The sequence below is a fragment of the Zootoca vivipara genome, chromosome 10 (genome assembly GCF_963506605.1).
Source record: "Zootoca vivipara chromosome 10, rZooViv1.1, whole genome shotgun sequence".
Taxonomy (NCBI): domain Eukaryota; kingdom Metazoa; phylum Chordata; class Lepidosauria; order Squamata; family Lacertidae; genus Zootoca; species Zootoca vivipara.
The window spans coordinates 47181694-47203463 of record NC_083285.1 but is presented as its reverse complement, the minus strand read 5'-3'; the positions used below and the strand labels follow the sequence as shown (position 1 = coordinate 47203463).

Genomic DNA, 21770 nt, shown 5'->3' with positions numbered 1-21770 from the left:
TTAGAGGAGCCCACTTAGTCAGGTGAGAGAGCCACAAGTCAACAGTGTGATGACCATTGAACCACCCTGAAACCTGGGGTATATTAATTAAATAATAATACTAATACAGCGACACTAAGTGGTAAAAGCAGAAAAGACACCCTACCTTCAGGACAATAAGAAGGGGGGAAAAGAGGGGGGAGGACTAAAATAAAAAAGGTGATAAAAAGCGGGGTCTGGACTGTGGGACAAAAAGGGAAAACAAGGGGACCTCAAGTGGGAGAGGAAGGGTATTGTGGTTTGGTTTTCCTGATGGCTTGCCCTTTGGAATCTGTAATGTCAGGAAGTAAAAAGTATAACCAAAGTCTAATTTATAATCAACAGGGAAGAAGAAATTCAGGTCAAGAATTGGACATGGAAGTTAAAGAATTAATTTTAAGCCTGAAAGGGGATATAGGAAATATGAGAAAAGAATTTGTGGAAATGAAAACAGAAATTAATGGTAAAATTAAATTAGATCAAATTAATGGAAAAATTAGATCAAATGAATGGAAAGGTGGAAGAAAATACAAAATCGATTACAGAACTAAAGGTGCAAACAAGTACATTGGTAGAGGAGAAAATAGAACTAAAGAAAACAGTAGAAGAGTTAAAAATTAAATCCCAGCAGTGGGAAGAAAATTTTAAGAAATTATCAAAGGAAGTAAAAGATTACAAAAAAGAAGGAGAAAAGGCCAAAAAAGAGAGAGAGGAATTTAAAATAGCACAAGAGGCAACCTGGGATGCGATGTCAATATTACAAATGCAAATTAAAGAAAGAATTCTGAGATTGAGAGGCATCCCAGAGTTGCCAGAGGGGAGTTTACGGAGCACAATTGTAAAGGAATTGGCAGCCTGGCTAGAATTGAAGGAAGAAGAAATAGAGGAGAGTATAGAAACGCTGTATAGAGTGAACTCCAAAAAAGCTAAGGAAAACAACTGGCCAGGTGATTGTTTAATTACCTTTACAACAACTAAAATAAAAAGTAGGATTCTCCGAACTATAAGAAGGAAAAAATTGAAAATAGAAGGAAAACAAATTATTGCCCTGAAAGAGGTTCCACCATGCATTTTGAAAAAAAGAGAGAAATACCACTTCTTAACTAAACACCTGAAAGCCAGGTCCATTTTCTTTAAATGGGAATATCCCGAAGGATTGACCTTTACCTTTAAGGGAAGAAAAAGGAGATTTGAAACACCAGAAGATGCAGATATATTTTACAGAAAGTATAAATCAGAATTGGGAGGAGAAAAACAACAGCTAGAAGGAGGCTCCAATCTGAAAGAAACACAACAGGACCACGAGTTAGACAGTGAATGAAGAACTCACAAAACAGAATAAAAAGAACACAAAAAGGACAGAATAAAGACTTTTGCTTTTATTTTAAAACGATACTGAAATAAATAAAATTAAATAGATTTCTGAAATAAAAAGTGATATTGAAACAAAATGAGCCTTAGAATACTTTGTTGGAATGTGAATGGATTAAATAACAAAAAGAAAAGGAATAAGATACAACACATATTGATAAATCAAAAACTCGATATCGTGTGTCTCCAGGAAACACATGTTAAGAAAGAACATAAAAAAATACTGATATACCAGAAACTAGGACAAGAATTTATAGCTGCAGATAATATAAAAAAAGAGGGGTAGTAGTGTATGTAAAGCCACGGTTGGAACCACAACTAATATATACGGACGAAGAAGGTAGAATAGTGATACTCAAAATTAAAAATGCAGGAGAAACTATAAACATAATTGGAATATATGCACCAAACAGTTAGAAAGAGGAATTCTATTTAAAAAACTGGAAAAAAGCTGTTAGAACATATAGAAGGAAAAATGATAATTATGGGAGATATGAATGGAGTCATAGACCCAGATTTAGGAGGAGAAAGGAAAGGAAAGAAACATGGGAAACTACCTCCCACTATACATATTTCTCCGAAGCAAAAAAATCGGCAAGTAGGATCGATGCAATATGGGTAACAACAGAATTAGTAAACAGAATAAAAGAAATACAAATAATCCCAAAACTAATATCAGACCACAATCCGATTCTATTGCAGCTAAGTCCGGAATGGAGAGGAGGTCTGAGAAGATGGGGTGGAATATCAGAAGAGGGGTAGAATATCAAAACATATGAGCAACTGAAAGAGAGGGGTATAGGATGGCTCCAGTATTATCAGATTCAGGACCTGTTCAAAAAAGATAACAAAAATCACGGATTCGAGACCAATAAATCTAAATTTCAATTGGAAATTGTGGAAGGTAAAGACAAACTATTAACAAAAATGTACGACCTCCTCTTGGAATGGAACACAAAAGACGAAGCCACTAAAGAGTGTATGATTAAATGGGCAATAGATTTGGGCCATAATATTAACATCGATCAATGGCAAAACCTATGGAAACATCAGATTAAATTTACGGCCTGCACTCTTTTAAAGGAAAACATCATGAAAATGATGTTTAGATGGCATTTAACGCCTGTTAAATTAGCCAAAATCAATAAATCCAATAACAAAAAATGTTGGAAGTGTAATGTTAAAGAGGGGAGACTATTACCATCAGTGGTGGCTTTGTGAAAAGGTGAAAGTTTACTGGGAGCAAATATATAACGAATTGAAAAGACTATTAAGATATACTTTCCCAAAAAAAACCGAGGAAATGCTATTAGGGATATTGAGCAGGAATATTAAAAAAGAGGATCATAAACTCTTCATGTATGCCACCACCGCCGCAAGAGTTATCTTGGCCCAGAGGTGGAGAACGACTGAAATACCAACTATAGAGGACTGGAGAGAGAAAATGCTAGAATATCTGCAGTTGGCTAGGCTAACGGGAAGAATAAGGGACCAAAAGGAGCAAAAGTTCCAAAAGGAGTGGAATAAATTTATAGAGTATTTGAAGGAGCATGGTAAGATATGAAACGCCTGTAGGTCAACATTACAAAATGCAACAGTTTAAAGTAACCTAAGTCAGAAACCCATGTTTAATTTGTAAGACAATCTGTGACGGGTGTAACTTTAGAGAGCGCAAAATTGAATAAATGGAAGAACAAGTCTGAAAGAGAGAGAGGTGGAAGTCGACCATAAGAGGAGCAGAACAAAAATAATTACTGAAAGGGAAAGGGAACTGAAACAAACAAGTTATAAAACGAAGTTGATAAATTGTAACAATTCTTAGTTTATTTTAAAAATGACAAGACACATCTTGGAATTTGTATACTTTTTATTCAATCTTTTTTGTATTGAAATGTTTCTTTCCGATTCTTGCCGATGTATGTATAGAAAAAACAATAAAAATGATTATGAAAAAAAAAAGAGAAGATGGAAGTTAAATGAATCTCTGTTATTCGATGAAAAAATAGTAGAAGGTGCAAAAATTTTTTTAAAAGAATTCTTTGAGTTTAATAACAAAAAAGATACAGATGAGAAAACAATATGGGACACAAGCAAGGCCGTCATTAGAGGATACTTTATAAAGCAAAATGCCATCCAGAAAAAAGAGAAGGAAAAGGAAAAAAAGAGGTTAGTGGAAGAATTGAAAAGAAAAGAAAATGATTTAAATAAGAACCCAAAAAATAAAAATTCAATTAATGAGGTCAAGTTATTAAAGTCAGAATATAAAAGAAAATTTGAACAAGAAATGGATTGGAAATTGAAAATTTGGAAAAGAAACCATTTTGAATTTGCGAACAAACCAGGCAATTATTTAGCTTGGCAGCTTAAGAAAAAGAATAGCGAAAAAATGATAAACAGAATTAAAATGGGAGAAAAAACCATAGATAACCAGCAGACAAAAATTGTAAAATATTATGAAGAACTTTATAAGAGGAAAGAAGAAAATAAGGAAGAAATGCAAAAATATTTGGATGAAAATAAATTGGCAGTGAATATAAAAGAAAAAATTAAAAAACTAAATACCCCCATAACAGTACCCCATACCCCCATAACAGGACAAGAAATACGAAATATAATGAAAATATAATGAAAAAGGCAAAATCTGGAAAAACACCAGGTCCAGAAGGACTGCCGTGGGAATACTACAAGAAAATGGAGGAAATATTGATAAGTCACCTGCAAGAAATAATGAATAGGATATTACAAGAAGGAAGTATGCCGGAATCTTGGAAGGAGGCATATATTACACTACTACCGAAACCTGATGCAGACTTAGACTTAATGCCCAACTATAGACCCATATCATTACTAAATGCCGATTATAAGAACTTTGCCGGAATAATTGCAGATAGATTAAAACAGGTATTAAAAGAAACAATACACCATAATCAGGCTGGATTCCTGCCGGGAAGGCAAATATCAGACAATACATGAAACATAATAGATTTAATGGAATACCTGGAATTTAAACCAGATAAAAAGGCGGCCTTTTTGTTGCTGGACGCCGAAAAGGCCTTCGACAATGTATCATGGCAGTTTATGAAGGCTCAAGTCAAGGCATTAGGAATAGAAGGAGGGTTAGAAAGAGCGGTAAATGCTATTTATGATCAACAGAAAGCAAGACTAATAGTGAACGGAAACTTGACAGAAAGTTTCCAAATAACAAAAGAGACAAGAAAAGAGTGTCCGCTTTCTCCACTCTTATTTATTATGGTATTAGAAATTTTATTAGAAAAAATTAAAAAAGAAACGGAAATAAAAGGAATAACTATTGGAGAAAGATCTTTTAAAATCCGAGCATTTGCCGACGATTTAATAATTACTACACAGGACCCGAAAGAAAATATACCTAAGGCATTAGAGATAATTCAAAAATATGGGAAGGTAGCAGGGCTGAAAATTAATTACAAAAAGACCACATTGATAACAAAAATTTAAATACAGAGGAAAACAAAGAATTACAAGAACTAACGGGTATACAGGTAAAAAACAAAGTAAAATATCTAGGTTTGTGGATAACCAATAAGAGTATCCACTTGTACGAGAACAACTACGTAAAAGCATGGAAGGAAATTAAAAAAAAAAATGGAGACATGGAGCAAATTGCACCTCTCTTTCTGGGGTAGGATATCAGCAATTAAAATGAGTGTCCTCCCTAAAATGATGTATTTATTTCAAACCATTCCAATTTTAGGGGGGATGAAATGTTTTGTTGAATGGAGGAAAGATTTAGCAAAATTTATCTGGAACGGCAAAAGGCTGAGAATTAAACACCAATTGCTGACAGACAAAAGAGAGGGGGGGCTTTGGCTTACCCAAACTCGAATTGTACCATGCAGCTGCAGGACTGTCATGGATAAAAGAGTGGGTTACACTAAGAAATCCAGAGTTATTAGACCTGGAAGGCTATGGAATCAGGTATGGATGGCATTCCTATTTAGTTTATGATAAGATTAAAGTACACAAGGGCTTTCTGAATCATCTGGTAAGAAAGTCACGTTGCAACATATGGTCAAAATTTAAGGGGGTATTGGAACCAAAAATTCCGCTGTGGGCATCCCCAGAAGAAGCCACAGCGGTTAAAAAATTAAATATGAAAAAAGATTGGGTAATATACAGATTTATTACGGAAGGAACAAAAGAGGAATTAAGATTGAAAAAATAAGAAGAAATTAAAGAAAAAATATCGCATTGGTTCCAATACTCCCAGATAAGACAAAGGTTCTTGACGGATAAAAAAATAGGAATAGCGGAAGAAACATCAAGATTTGAGAAAGCAGTGGTCCAAAGTAAAGGGAAGCACATTTCACAATTGTACGATATTTTGTTGGAGTGGGAGTTGAAAGAAGAACAAACGAAAGCTACGATGGTGAAATGGGCCCAAGATTTAGGATACAATATTATGATAGATCAATGGGGAAAGCTCTGGCAGGTGGATATCAAGTTTACGGCCTGCTATAATTTAAAGGAGAATGTCTTTAAAATGATATACAGATGGCATATAACACCTGAAAAGCTATCTAAAATGGATAAAAATAGGTCCCCCACATGTTGGAGATGTGAAAAGGAGAATGGGTCGTATATACACATGTGGTGGACCTGTAAGGAGGTCAGAGAACTATGGAACATCATATACGAGGAATTTAAAAAAAATTGAAGTGCAACTTTAAAAGTTATTTCTGTTGAGCCTTTTGCCAAAGGAAATAGAGAAAGATAAAAGAACACTGCATATGTATGGAACGGTGGCAGGAAGAATTATAATTGCAAGGAACTGGAAAAACAAAAATGTACCCACAATAGAGGATTGGAGAATGCTAATGGTAGAATATATGCAGCTAGCAAAAATGACAGGCAAAATGAAAGGGCAGATGAAACAAAAAGTCTGTAGGGAATGGGAAGTATTTGAAGAATATTTAAAGAATAATAATGTATTAAGAACTCCATTGGCAAATCTAGACTGAGCCTGATTAATTATTATGTGAAATGACAAATAGGATAGAGACTATGAATAAAATAAGGAAAAAAGGTAACTAAGACAAATAGCTGTGCGGAAGTACCTAGTTAATATATAAGGCAGCAAGTATAACTGGAGGTCAAAAGAAAGTAGAAACAATGTAAATAGCAGAAAGAGGAATGTGTTTATATAAGTACGGGTGTTTGAATCTGTATGTTTTGTGACTGTATCTATGTATGTATGTTTACTTTACTTTTTTCTTATTCTTTGCTTTCTTCCTTGATTGCTTTTTTGTAACGCTTCATTTTAATCATTTTAATCAATAAAGACTTTATTTGAAAAATAAATACTAATACTAATACTAATACTAATACTAATAATAATAATGTTTTTTTTCTTTCGTGAATTTTTTACCCTTTCTTTCCTTTTACTGTGGCATATGTGATTCACCCCTTCTCCACATTCTTATCCTCATAACAACTCTGAGAGGTAGGCTCAGCTTTGTGGCTGAGTGCAGATTTGAACCCTGGTCTCCCAGGTTGCAAACTAGCACCTTAACCCTGTCTCAGTGTTGACTCTGTTTGCTATAGTTTGGCCAGCTGAAGTCATAAATTGTCTTCAGTAAACACAGACTTCCCATAGTCTGGCCCTGACCATGGTATCATGCGACAGGGACAGGGACAAGCAGCTGGTTGCTGATTGAGCTGAGGTTTTTGTACTTTTAAAGTCATTGTTGATACCATATTGTTTTTGCTGACCCTCTTTTCCACTTACAGAGCTAGTTTACTGTTTTTCTTTGAAATAAATATTCAAAAACATTTAACCTACTGATGCCTCATATAATGTAATTTTATTGGTATCTATTTTTTATTTACCAGTAGCTGCTGCATTTCCCACCCCAGGCTTATACTCAAGTTTCTTATGGTAAAATTAGGTGCCTCAGCTTATATTCAGGTTGGCTTATACTCTAGTATATACGGCAGTTCGAAAGCACGTCAAAGTGCAAGTAGATAAATAGGTACCACTCCAGTGGGAAGGTAAACGGTGTTTCTGTGCACTGCTCTGGTTCGCCAGAAGCAGCTTTGTCATGCTGGCCACATGACCTGGAAGCTGTCTGCGGACAAACACCGTCTTCCTTGGCCAGTAAAGTGAGATGAGTGCCGCAACCCCAGAGTCGTCCATGACTGGACTTATAAGGTTAAACTATTGTAGTTGTACACCGATTTTGCCAGTATACAATTGCAAAATGAGGCCACTGCCCTAGCATGGGAGCCATCAAAGTATAGATATTCCACTTGTACCAAGTCAATAGGATTGATAAGGATACCTGGCATATAGGCCTTTAGAAAGTTCAGTAAGTGATTTTTACGCTCCTCTTGAGACAGAAATCCTGGGGGTTTAGGGTAGCTTGATAAGACAAGCTTGTTTTGAGACAACACCAACTTCCATTTATTATTTGTCAAGGTCCTCTCCTTAGAGGGATTAGAATGATCTACTGATAAAACGTAAGACCATGGATCTTGAATCAAGAGGTCTTGCTTAGGGTTTGGTGTTGGAGTAGGCGCTGGAGGTTCCAGGCGATCCAATGCAAAATCGGAGCAAGGGTTTAAGGGAGGTTCTTGTTTGGGTAGTTTCCTGGTTAAAGACTTCACGGGGTTCCCTCTATTTCCAATAGTTAAGGCACTCTCAAATAGATTAAAGAGCTTTTTAAAGTCCTTTTTTTGTAGCGCACTGTCTTATAGTTTTTAATATTTCGGCTCTTCTTTACATTTGAAGGCCTCCTTTTATAGGCGTTAACCCTGTAAGTTCTCTTGGCCTTCCTTAATGACCTGTTTTTACACTTGCTAAGAGCGGGGATGTTATTACTTTCTGTTTCTGCGATCATTCTGTCAGATTTTCTCCGAAGAATTTTACAAATATCTGTCACGGTTGTAAGAGTTTTTGTACAGATGGCCAAGTAGGATTTTATGCCTTCAATGTCCTCAGTTAAAAGCACAAGCCATTTAAAAACTGATAGGTCCTCATCGTTTCTCTCAGGAGATTTAGGGTTTTAGTATTTCCCCAAGACAATTCCAAAATTTGTTTTAACATTAGTTCCTCCATTTTTTGATCTTGGGATAATTCAGGAGGTGCTTGGGCTTTAGCTCTCAGTTTCCGGGATAATTCAGCGACTGTACTGGATATATCTGAGGTTATTTTCAGCGCTTTTGGACCTTTGTTGAGGATTTCCTCTGCGCAATCCTCTCTCTGCACAACCAGTCCTTCATTATGGCTGTTAGAGGACTTCGTGAGAGAGGGGGGAGTTTCTTTTTCCTGCTGATTCTCGGTCGTCTCCACTTTATCCCTATTTGTATAGAACCTAGTGATTTTTGTTTGCACTTTCTTTAGAGTAGCTCTTTTTTTGGGGGGGGGGTGTCTTGAGTCAATAAGAGGAAAGCCTGAGGTTTTGCCACTCCGGGTAGTAGCATTGCAACCATAAAATTATTATTCATCATTATTTATTGGACTGCTATTCTGCTGCCTTTCAGCCCCAAAGTTCCCAGGGCAGTACATGACAGAATATAACATGCATAAATCCCAAAAGCTATACAACCACAATATAAACCAGATAAAAGATGGAAACATCCACAGAGCAAGAGTTAAAATTTACAAGCAGTCCACCAGCAAGTCCAAAAACCCTTTCAACTAGTACCCTAAGGCCTGAGAGAACAGGTATGTTGTGAGCTAATGCCTAGAATTAATCAATTCAGAGGACAACTGAATCTCTGGGGAGGGAATTCCACATATGGGGTGCCATAACAGAGAAGGGCCTGCTCCATGTCACTGTGCTACTAACTCTAGTTATGGGTGGAACAACGGGCGGGGCTTCTTCTGCAGATGTTCATGCTGGGGAAGTTAGACTGGTGACTTCCATTTCTGAAATGTGATGTTTACAGATAATATGTAAAGTGGAGTTGGAAGGGCTTATTTAACCAGGCAATCTCTAATTGTTTTTCTTCCAAGATCAACTTTAGTATTCTCACAGCCTGCTATGACCATCTGCCATACTTTTCAGTGTCAATCAAGCAAACATGTTGCATTTGCCCCTTATAAAAATGTTCTAATTGCAATAACTTGCAATAAATTGAGATGTACAAAGTTCAGACCTAGGATAAGTTAAGTTTAGTTTCTGGGACAATGTTGATTTGTTTTTGGGCAATGGGGGTTGGAATCCATGTACTTTTTGCAGGACACTGATGTTGAAATAGGTTGAGGTGATCGGCCCCAATCCCACCCCCTGTTCTTTTGGGGAGCAGAGGTGAATGGAGTCCAGGTCTTTTACATGAAGAGTAAATATTAGAGAAGTAGAAATGTTGGGAAATTCCTTCCTGGATACAAAAACTGCAGCCACCCATTAAAGTCAGCAAAGAGCTATAAATGTGGCAAAGCTGTTCAAACACACTTAAACCTCAGAGAGTCCTAAGGAGGAATTGAGAGAAGAATTGAGATCAGTTCCAAAGAAACCCCATCAAGATGATGCTGGGAACATCAAAACCCTGCAGCTTCCTTTGTCCAGGTTTGTTTTTTCCTTTACAGGTCCACCAGACATGAAACATTGATCCCACCACCTCCTTACATTTCCAACATCGGTCTGTATTATTTCTATACATTATCGCTAATTTCCTCGGTGTTATATACCAATGATAGAAGACCTTCATGTAGTTTTCCTTAATAGAATAACAGGCTGTGAACTTAATATCTTCCCTCCACAATTTTTTGCCACTCAGAGTTGTATATTATGACCTAGATCTCTTGCCCACTTTACCATGGCTGATTTTACCTCCTCGCCATTCACCGACCATTCTAATAAAAAATTATACATTTTGGACAGTATTTTGTCATCATTGTATATCAAATCTCTTTTGAACCTTGAAAGTTCTTTTTGAGTGAGTCTGTTAGAAATTAATAAAAAAAATTTTTTAGCAGCCTCCCTGGGACCTCTCTCAAGATAACTATATTTTTCTCCTCAATGCGAAGTCTTCTTTTAAAATTAGTTTGTAATATTATATCTTTGAGAGCTAGAGTTCAGTCACCTGGCCATTGATTCACCTTTGCTATAGTAGAATTGACTCTAAAGGTTGAGGTTGAATCCCAACAAGACAGAAGTACTGTTTTTGGGGGGAAGGGGGCGGGTGGGTGTGGGGGGACTCCCTTGTCCTGAATAGGATAAATGTGCCCTTGAAGGACCAGGTGCGCAGCCTGGGAGTCATTCTGGACTCATAGCTGTCCATGGAGGCACAGGTTAATTCTGTGTCCAGGGTGGCTGTGTACCAGCTCCATCTGGTACGCAGGCTGAGACCCTACCTGCCCACAGACTGTCTCGCCAGAGTGGTGCATGCTCTAGTTATCTTCTGCTTGGACTACTGCAATGCGCTCTATGTGGGGCTACCTTTGAAGGTGACCTTGAAACTGCAATTAATCCAGAATGCGGCAGCTAGACTGGTGACTGGGAGCGGCCGCCAAGACCACATAACACCGGTCTTGAAAGATCTACATTGGCTCTCAGTACGTTTCCGAGCACAATTCAAAGTGTTGGTGCTGACCTTTAAAGCCCTAAACGGCCTCGGTCCTGTATACCTGAAGGAGTGTCTCCACCCCCATTGTTCAGCCCGGACACTGAGATCCAGCGCCAAGGGCCTTCTGGCGGTTCCCTCACTGCGAGAAGCAAAGCTACAGGGAACCAGGCAGAGGGCCTTCTCTGTAGTGGCGCCCACCCTGTGGAACGCCCTTCCATCGGAGGTCAAAGAGATAAACAACTACCTGACATTTAGAAAACACCTAAAGGCAGCCAGCCCTGTTTAGGGAAGTTTTTAATCTGTGATATTTTAATGTATTTTGGTATTTGTTGGAAGACGCCCAGAGTGGCAAGGGAAACCCAGCCAGATGGGCGGGTTATAAATAAACAAATACAGTGGTACCTCTACTTACGGATAACTCTACTTACGAATGGAGCTCCGTCCGTCATCTTGGATGCGGTTTAGATAGGATTTTTTCTACTTATGAATTTTTAGATAGCGTTGTATCTACTTATGAATATTTTCTCCCAATGGGATTCGACTTACAATTTTTTTCGACTTACAAATGTGTGTTCGGAACGCATTAAATTCGTAAGTAGAGGTACCACTGTAAATAAATAATAATAATAAAGATTTTATCAATCTTTCTGCCCACTTTCATGAGTGATGTAATCAAGTAGAAATTAAACTCATGTAATCCAAATGTGTCTGCCTGTGTGGCTATCTCTTTAGCTATCTACACTATCAAAATGCTAATGTAATTTATTTCTTATATCTTTTGCTTCAGGTGTCTGGATTTTGACCATAGTTTTGGCCAGAGCTGGAGGAGTTCAAGCATATCCTTCTGGTATTCCCGGTCCACCTGGTATTCCTGGTGGTCCAGGTGCTGCTGGTGCTCCTGGTATGCCTGGTGGTCCAGGTGCTGCTGGTGCTCCTGGTATGCCTGGTGCTCCTGGTATGCCTGGTCCACCTGGTCCACCTGGGCCTAAAGGTCCTCCTGGACCACAGGGGCCTCCAGGTATGATCTCTAGCTTAATTCTCAGCAAATTATTTACTACTACTACCTGTATTGTCAATGTACAACCTGTGTACCATGAAATTAATCGAGCCTCCCCCCCCAACACTCAATCTCATTGCACACCAACCCCAAAAGTCAGTTGCACTATATTATTTTCCGTTCAGCAGTCTAACAGCCCACAGATAGAAACTGTTTTTTAGCCTGTTGGTACAACTGATTATTCCTGCCAACCTAGCAGTTCGAAAGCACATCAAAATGCAAGTAGATAAATAGGAACCGCTATAGCGGGAAGGTAAACAGCGTTTCCATGTGCTGCTCTGGTTTGCCAGAAGCGGCTTTGTCATTCTGGCCACATGACCTGGAAGCTATACGCCGGCTCCCTCGGCCAATAATGTGAGATGAGCGTGCAACCCCAGAGTCGGCCATATCTGGACCTAATGGTCAGGGGTCCCTTTACCTTTACCTTACAACTGATTATACTTCTATACCTCCTGCCCGAGGGTAGAAGATTAAAGAGGTGCTGGCCAGGGTGTGAATCGTCCCTGAGACAGAACACTTCAGAAACCAAGCAACAGAAATCAAGTTCTTGGTTATCTTTACCAGGTAAACAAAGCAGGTGCTGGGTTTAATCCTAGATGGTGGAAAGAAACAGCTTTGGTCACCCATTTTAGGGAGAGGGACTGGGAGGAGGGTCAGTGTCAGGAGTGAGCCAGCAGTAAATCACACTGTTCAAGTTAGAGTTAACTATTAGCAAAAGTACGATCTGCACAGACTTGGCGGAATGTTAGACCTAATGGGCACCACAACCCATCCCCAGTAGGTCCTTCCCCATGAAGTAGTTGCTGAGACTGAAAGTCCCTGCTTTTCCACAGCTGCCTAAGTCCCCTCCTCTCCAGGATTCCCCCCCCCCAAAGCAATCAGAGACTCTGCTTGCATGTTGCCAATCTCTCCTCTTCCATTTTCATGCCTCTTCTGGTTCTGGGAGACAAGTAGGGAAGCAGAGCTTTTAGCAGTACGGGGGGGGGGCATGGGGTTCAATGGTGGATGCCATTGCCAAAGTCATTTCCCCCGGAACCCCACCCCCTTTTCCATCCCGTTTTCATTTTTACCTTCAATATACAGTTGCCATTTGTTTTCATATTCTTTTCAGGAAATTTTGTGGAACATTGTTGTATTTCTTAAATTGTTATTTAGTACACCACTTGGAGAGATTTTACTATATCAAATGGTATAATTTTTATGATTATAAAAAACCAAAGAATGTCAAAACAATGGTAAAATTATAGTAACTGCAATATTGTGTTGTTGTTGTTTTTTTATATAAAGTATACTAAGGGAACTGAGTTCTGTTCAGGTTTCTGAACTCCAGTTCAGTTCTGGTTCAGCCACTAATCTGAACTATTTTTCAACCTGCTGAAATACATTTCATATAACTGACCACATAGAAGGCAAGCTACCAGCAATTGTGAGGTCTACCAAATGCCTGGAACATCCCCTTTTTTGGTAATTAAAGAAAAGTAGTTAAAATCAGGTGATTTAATGAGAGACTGGTGGACCTCCCTCCCTCACTCCCTCCCTTTCTCTTCCTCTCTCTCTCTCTTTCACTTCCTCTCTCTCTCTCTTTCACCCCTTCCTTCCTTCCTTCCTTCCTTCCTTCCTTCCTTCCTTCCTTCCTTCCTTCCTTCCTTCCTTCTCTCTCTCTCTCTCTCTCTCTCTCTCTCTCTCTCTCTCTCTCACACACACACACACACACACACACACCCCTTCCTTCCTTCCTTCCTTCCTTCCTTCCTTCCTTCCTTCCTTCCTTCCTTCCTTCCTTCCTGTACTTAAACACAAAATGGCCAGAAATATGATTGGCTGGGGGGTGGGGCGCCAGAAGGTTATCTTGCCTAGGGCGCAAAAAACCCTAGCACCGGCCCTGCATCCTCCATAAGTCCATCAAAGTCCAAAAATTAATTAGTGTATTAATTGGTAGTTATTGCTGTCCCACTTAATCAATAATGCTGAAAACAGCTTACGGCATTAACATTTCGTGCTGGGAATTTCAGGGAGAATAAGTGTGGTCGACACTGAAGGTATTCTATGCATGAGCCTACAGAGCAGCTGGTTTGGGGTACCTGCTGTTGCTAAGGCCATGCAGGTGCAGAACCCTGTTTTACGTTCCCATCGGGCCAAGACCTTTGTGGGGAAATGCTCAATACAAGCCATTACAAGCATAGCAAAAGTAGTCATAAACAATAAATAAAACACATCAAAAAGCACACAATTGAATCGAACTATTTCCACATAAGTGATTATAATACAGATAAAGATACAAAAAAAATATCAATGATGGCAACACCAACTTCACAACAATGCCCTCCTTAAACAATACCTCACGTGTCTGGTCAGCAGCCTCCACTTTTGTAGCTGGAGTCAGTCAGGGTCCTGCCCTCCCAGGACAGGTGGGAAAAGACCTGCAAGGGAGAGAGCCGGTCTTCCAGGACTCACAGCCAAGATGGTTTAGACCAGATGTTGATGAACTACAGCTCCATCTTTCCTGACTACTGAACATGCAGGCTGGGGCTGATAGCAATTGGGGGTCCAACATTTGGGGGGCAGCAGGAATCCCGTCTCAGCTCTAGAGATTCTGAGAAAGAAATTATTTCGACAGTGGTACCTCTACTTACAAATAACCTTACTTACGAATTTTTCTACTTACAAATGGAGCTACGTCCGCCATCTTGGATGCGGTTTAGATAGGATTTTTTCTACTTACTAATTTTTAGATAGGGTTGCTTCGACTTACGAATTTTTTCTCCCAATGCATTCCTATGGGATTCGACTTACAATTTTTTTTAAACTTACAAATGTGTGTTCGGAACGCATTAAATTCGTAAGTAGAGGTACCACTGTATTTGGATGACAACTTCAATGCACTGCTAGCTTCTTCTTTTTAACAGCCAAAGCTGGGTACCTGTGAAGACTCTGTCATTCAAACACGGCTTTTGTACCTGGGCCCTATGAGTGGTTGGAAGAGTCTGAACCTAAACAGCTGCAAGCTATTTTGATTTGAGACAGACACCTGTCACTGCTTCTTCTGCTAAATTGCTTTTCCCCTCCCTCTTCAATTTTTATAAAGGTTTGCCAGCGGCTCAAGGATTGATGTGTCCTCATGGATTGCCAGAAGCTGATTGTCAACCAGGCCTAAGAGCACCACCAAAATCTGCATTTTCTGCAAATGTGGGCAAAAGCTATCCAGCACCTAATCAGCCCATAGGATTTCAAAATATTCTATACAACGAGCAGCAAGTCTTTGATGAGTCATCTGGCATATTCACCTGCCAAATCCCAGGAGTCTATTATTGTACCTACAACCTGAAGGGACACCAGAATTCACATATGATCCTGGCAAGGAATGATAGAGAGGTGAAAGCATCCGATCAGATTACCTCGGATGCTTATGAAAACCTGCCGCAGAGTGCAATCCTTAAATTAGAGAAAGGAGATAGGATGTGGTTGGGTGCAAAAGAGGCTTATGATGGGATAACAGAAGGAAGCTATTTTTTGTGCTATCTCATATATGACTCTTAGATTATGCAGTACTCTGGATCCAAATGGCTTGCTTCATAATTTGTCCTGCAAACATTTGACTAGATGGTTTGTTTTGATTTGCAAGAAGTACACCTAATCTATAATAGGTACACTTAGGGATGGGGAAGAATTCTAAATGGGAAGCTAGCAAGTAGGACTCATTGGAGATCTGAGTAAACATGCCTAGGATGCAGTTGGGTTATGGCTCACCAATGGCTCAGAGGTATTGTTTTACAATTTTCATAGAAACATGAAAGCAGAACAAGAAGTGTGCATGGATTTCCATGAAGTTTATTAGAAGGCTACTGCTTCTATATTTAAAAATCAAAAGGCTGTGCTTCACATTGTTTCCACATCTGCATAGGTGCATGCATGTAATCATTTGTTTAAAATTAAAGGTTGTGTCTTAAAACAACTGACTGCTACGGAATATTTATAAGGGGAAACTAAGTGCTTTATATAGGTTTTGGGTTTTTTTTTGGTGGAAGTGTAGAGATGACACTATGGATTCATGGATAAGTACTGTTGCATATAAGTCCAGGCAATGGTGTTGTAACAATCTCTTTATTCACAGCAGACAAGTAAAAGACAAAAGACCAACTCCCAGCCTACTGCTATATATATGTAGCCAACTGGGCCAGCCTACAAACTCCAGGTGAAACTAATTAAATTAACTAAAACTGTCACTCCTAGCCGTAACTCCTTCCTGGCTACTCTGCTCCTGTGTTGTGCCTGCTATTCAATACACAACACCCCTCCCCTCTTAGCCAAGAACACCCCGGTTGAGAATAAAAAAAACAAAATCAAACGTGACACACAATTTGAAACATCTGATTCCCATCCCCCCGTACCACCCCACAGTCAAAGTCTCCCAAATATCGCGGACGGGTTCGCACCCTCTGGGACCGTCTGAGCTCGGGCTCTCGGGGACTGTCCCCTGCCTGAGTCTCTTCAATGTCGAGCCGTGGCTCAGTTCCACTCTCCACTCCTACTGGCCTGGCCTTGCTATCTTCCACTTGGACTTCAACTGCCTGAGGGGGACAGGTGACTATGGGTTCTCTGCTGACCTGCTCCGGCAATTGCTCCACTTTCCTTGTGGCTGATTCATCCTCCCGGATGGGCCACCGCTGTCAAAGTTGGTCGACATGGCGGCAAAGACTACCTGCGCCTTCTACCTCAACCTCATACGATACAGGACCGGTTGGCCAAAAATTGTAGCCGGAATCCACACAGGGCCGGATACACACAGCTATACTGTTACATTTCCCCATGCTCTCCTGCTCAACTCTTCTGACTTAATTACAGTGGTACCTCGGTTTATGAACACAATTGGTTCCGGAAGTCTGTTCATAAACTCAAGCGTTCATAAACTGAAGTGAACTTTCCCATTGAAAGTAATGGAAAGTGGATTAATCTGTTCCAGACGGTCCGTGGAGTAGTACTTAAACTGAAGCGTTTATAAACTGGAGCGAACTTTCCCATTGAAAGTAATGGAAAGTGGATTAATCCGTTCCAGACGGGTCCGTGGAGGACTCAACCTGAGGCGTACTTAACCCGAAGCATGGGTGTAATTGCTTCCGGAAGTCTGTTCATAAACTGCAGCATTCATAAACTGAAGCGAACTTTCCCATTGAAAGTAATGGAAAGTGAATTTATCCGTTCCAGATAGGTCCGCGGCGTTTGTAAACCGAGGTTCCACTGTAAATGAATTCATTGCATTTCCCCACTACTCAAAGTTTAAGGGGTTACCGTATATACTCACGTATAAGCTGACTTTTTCAGCACTTTTTTTTGTGCTGAAAAAGCCCCCCTCGGATTATACTCGAATGAGGCGGCCGGAGGCGGAGGGACTACCTGCACCTTCTACCACAACCTCATACAATACAGGACCGGTCGGCCTAGAAACTGTAGCCGGAATCCACACAGGGCCGGATCCATAGTTCTTAGTGTAGACAGTATCCCCCTGTTGGAAAATCCGAGGCGCCTTGATACCCTCCTGTGACTGCTGCTGATCCGCCGCACGAATGTTGATTCTGTACCTATTGCACATAATTAATAATTGTTCAGGATTTCTACACCACACCATCCTGCAGCACTAAAACAGAAAGGATTTCGTATGTGGATAGATTTCCTGCTTAAAAGAAACTGAGGAGAACTGCAAATAGTCAGGGCACCAGTATGGCTTGTCTGTTGTAATATGATTATTATATATCAAGTGTAAAGAGGCATCAAATTGCCCGGAAACTGTGGCTAGTCTTAACACGTTTGTTTCTGCAAAGCAGCTGTACTGTTACATTTCCCCATGCTCTCCTGCCCGACTCTTCTGGCTTAATTACAGTGGTACCTCGGTTTAAGTACACGATTGGTTCCGGAAGCCTGTACTTAACCTGGAGCGAACTTTCCCATTGAAAGTAATGGAAAGTGGATTAATCCGTTCCAGACGGGTGCGTGGAGTACTCAACCTGAAGCGTACTTAACCCGAAGCATGGGTGTAATTGGTTCCGGAAGTCTGTTCATAAACTGAAGCATTCATAAACTGAAGCGAACTTTCCCATTGAAAGTAATGGAAAGTGGATTAATCCGTTCCAGATGGGTCCGCGGCGTTCGTAAACCGAAAATTCATAAACCGAGGTGTTCATAAACCAAAGTTCCACTGTATAAGCTGACTTTTTCAGCACATTTTTTTGTGCTGAAAAAGCCCCCCTCGGATTATACTCGAGTGAGGCGGCCGGCGGCGGAGGGACTTCTTGCAAGGGTAGGCACAGGAGATGTGGTTGGGAGAGGCGCTGCGCTGCGCATCTCCGAACTGTGGCTCCTATGCCTGCTCTTGTGAGCGGAAAAGGGGGCAGCGGAGGAATGAGCAGTGGAGGAAAGGGCTGCTTTCGGGCTGTTCTGTCCTCCTCCTCCGCTGCCGACAGCAGCAGAGGGGGCGGGGGGAGGACCGAGCAGCCCCAAAGGGCTGCTTTTAGGCTGCTTGGTCCTCCGCCGCCACCTTTGCCACTGTTCCGACGCATGCGCAGATACCTTCCTGCCTCAGAGGCTGAAGACGTGCCTCAGGGTCAGTGGGAAGAAGGGGCCTGGTTTGCTTTTGGCTGTCTGGGCTGCAAGCCCTGGGCTGCGTCTTTCTTGCCCGTGAAATAATTTTCTACCAGATGAAACTAACTTTTGATGACCCTGAAGTAAGAATTAGAGGAGCCCACTTAGTCAGGTGAGAGAGCCACAAATCAACAGTGTGATGACCATTGAACCACCCTGAAACCTGGGGTATATTTAATAATAATAATAATAATAATAATAATAATAATAATGTTTTTTTTCTTTGTGAATTTTTTACCCTTTCTTTCCTTTTACTGTGGCATATGTGATTCACCCCTTCTCCACATTCTTATCCTCATAACAACTCTGAGAGGTAGGCTCAGCTTTGTGGCTGAGTGCAGATTTGAACCCTGGTCTCCCAGGTTGCAAACTAGCACCTTAACCCTCTCTCAGTGTTGACTCTGTTTGCTAAAATTTGGCCAGCTGAAGTCATAAATTGTCTTCAGTAAACACAGACTTCCCATAGTCTGGCCCTGACCATGGTATCATGCGACAGGGACAGGGACAAGCAGCTGGTTGCTGATTGAGCTAAGGTTTTTGTACTTTTAAAATCATTGTTGATACCATATTGTTTTTGCTGACCCTCTTTTCCACTTACAGAGCTGGTTTACTCTTTTTCTTTGAAATAAATATTCAAAAACATTTAACCTACTGATGCTTCAATTAATGTAATTTTATTGGTATCTATTTTTTATTTACCAGTAGCTGCTGCATTTCCCACCCCAGGCTTATACTCAAGTTTCTTATGGTAAAATTAGGTGCCTCAGCTTATATTCAGGTTGGCTTATACTCTAGTATATACGGCAGTTCGAAAGCACGTCAAAGTGCAAGTAGATAAATAGGTACCACTCCAGTGGGAAGGTAAACGGCGTTTCTGTGCACTGCTCTGGTTCGCCAGAAGCAGCTTTGTCATGCTGGCCACATGACCTGGAAGCTGTCTGCGGACAAACACCGTCTTCCTTGGCCAGTAAAGTGAGATGAGTGCCGCACCCCCAGAGTCGTCCATGACTGGACTTATAAGGTTAAACTATTGTAGTTGTACACCGATTTTGGCAGTCTCCAATCGCAAAATGAGGCCACCGCCCTAGCATGGGAGCCATCAAAGTATAGATATTCCACCTGTACCAAGTCAGTAGGATTGATAAGGATACCTGGCATATAGGCCTTTAGAAACTTCAGTGATTTTTACGCTCCTCTTGAGACAGAAATCCTGGGGGTTTAGGGTAGCTTGATAAGACAAGCTTGTTTTGAGACAACACCAACTTCCATTTATTATTTGTTGAGGTCCTCTCCTTAGAGGGATTAGAATGATCTACCGATAAAACGTAAGACCATGGATCTTGAATCAAGAGGTCTTGCTTAGGGTTTGGTGTTGGAGTAGGTGCTGGAGGTTCCAGGCGATCCAATGCAAAATCGGAGCAAGGGTTTAAGGGAGGTTCTTGTTTGGGTAGTTTCCTGGTTAAAGACTTCATGGGGTTCCCTCTATTTCCAATAGTTAAGGCACTCTCAAGTAGATTAAAGAGCTTTTTAAAGTCCATTTTTTTGGAGCGCACTGTCTTATAGTTTTTTTTTAAAAATGTATTTATTGACAATTTTCCAACACACACATACACAATACAAAAGCAAAAATACAAAAAAGAAAAACAAAAAAGAAAAATATCAAAAACAAAATCTCTAACTGAAATCTTAATCAACACCTTTAGGACTCCCTCAACCTCCCCCTCTTGGGTCCCTGTTTAAATATTACATAAACAGTATTCATTGTAATTTTACTAATCTTACACATTTTTTTATCAATTCTTTGTTCTTATTTTCAACCCATCTTTCATATCTTATTGCAATCACCTTTATCTAATATTTCAAATCAAATATTTCTAATTTCCTTTCCTCATTCTATAACTTTTTCCCTTCTGCCTATAATTTTTATTAACAACGAATCATCATTCTAACATTAACTCTTAATTCAATTTTTTTTCACATCCATTATAACATTGCTCCCCCTCTTCCACCAAGTCCAGATTTTCCAGAAGCTTACAGCGAAGTCCGTATAACATTCCAGTGTAGGGTCGTTTCAGTCATCCATCTCTATTCACATTTAGGATCTCTTAACCCACTCCCACCCTTTCCCACAGCTTCCACAAAAACCCTTCCTCCCACTTCTGCAGTTTCCCAGCTATACCTTTCTGTCTACCTTCCCAGGGGATACTCTGTCCTCCCTCTCTCACTGAGAGGACAAGAGCCCTCTCTGGCTCATCCTTGAGGAGATTTTGAATCCAGTCCTTTTTCTGTTCCACATCTCCCACTTGTGGAACATACTGCCATTCTTCTTCCTCCTCTTCCTGTTGTACCAGTTCTTCCTGTGTCATAAAAAAGTTCAATGTTGGTGCTTTCTTTATATCCTCCACATCCAATCTTTCAACTTCTATGTCAAATCTTCTTTCCGTGCTGCTTTCTCTGTTCACCTCTCTTGGTTGTTCGTTGTGTTCCCGCGACAAAGCGCATTCCCGCAACACGTTGGTGTACGAATTCAGTCCTTTTCTTATGTCACTCAGCACTGCAAATATTTTTTGCCAAGGCTGATCTTTTCCAGCTGCTAGGTCTGAAGCCATCTTATCTGTTCCAGTCCCGTGGGAAACCCACCAGTCACACTGCAGGAAATGGCGGAGGGTTTATTCTGAAACATTGTAATCCATTTTGTTGCCCAATCTGGTTACTTTGTACTCAATCAACTCACTTTTAAGTATTTGCAATTACAAATCCTCAAAGTCAATCGCAGAAACCTCCGGAGCCCTGGATTTGGTTTCAAAGGGCTCAAAGTCCAATTGTTAATAAATTAGATATTTCCTTTCTCTTCCCGGCAGGGGATCAGTTTACCGTATCACAGTCTCACAATTAGGAGAGGTCAACTTCCTTTTTTAACCTCATCCGTGGCCAAATCTTTCTAATTTTTGAACTTTTCTTAAAATCTTTTACTCACGGTTTCCAAATTTGTTTCATTTATTGCGAAAGAATCCACTGCGTTCTGCTGCCGGCACGAAGCTTCGCTGCTGCGAGGGTAACAATGAAGCTTAAGATGGCCCCCACGACTACCACCCCGCTCTTCCCGGGGCTCTTCTCGAGCTTACTGGAGAGTAGGGGAGTC

General features: G+C 40.4%; 1 protein-coding gene across 1 annotated transcript; it reads left to right on the top strand.

Annotated features, from left to right (window-relative positions):
* The first annotated feature begins 9745 nt into the window (after positions 1-9745).
* Positions 9746-16236, top strand: LOC118079166 (protein HP-25 homolog 2-like). The gene is made up of 3 exons (XM_035103192.2): positions 9746-9938; positions 11726-11956; positions 15081-16236. The coding sequence occupies exons 1-3, from the start codon at positions 9896-9898 to the stop codon at positions 15530-15532; spliced, it is 726 nt and encodes a 241-aa protein (XP_034959083.2). The 5' UTR covers positions 9746-9895; the 3' UTR covers positions 15533-16236.
* Positions 16237-21770: the final 5534 nt, after the last annotated feature.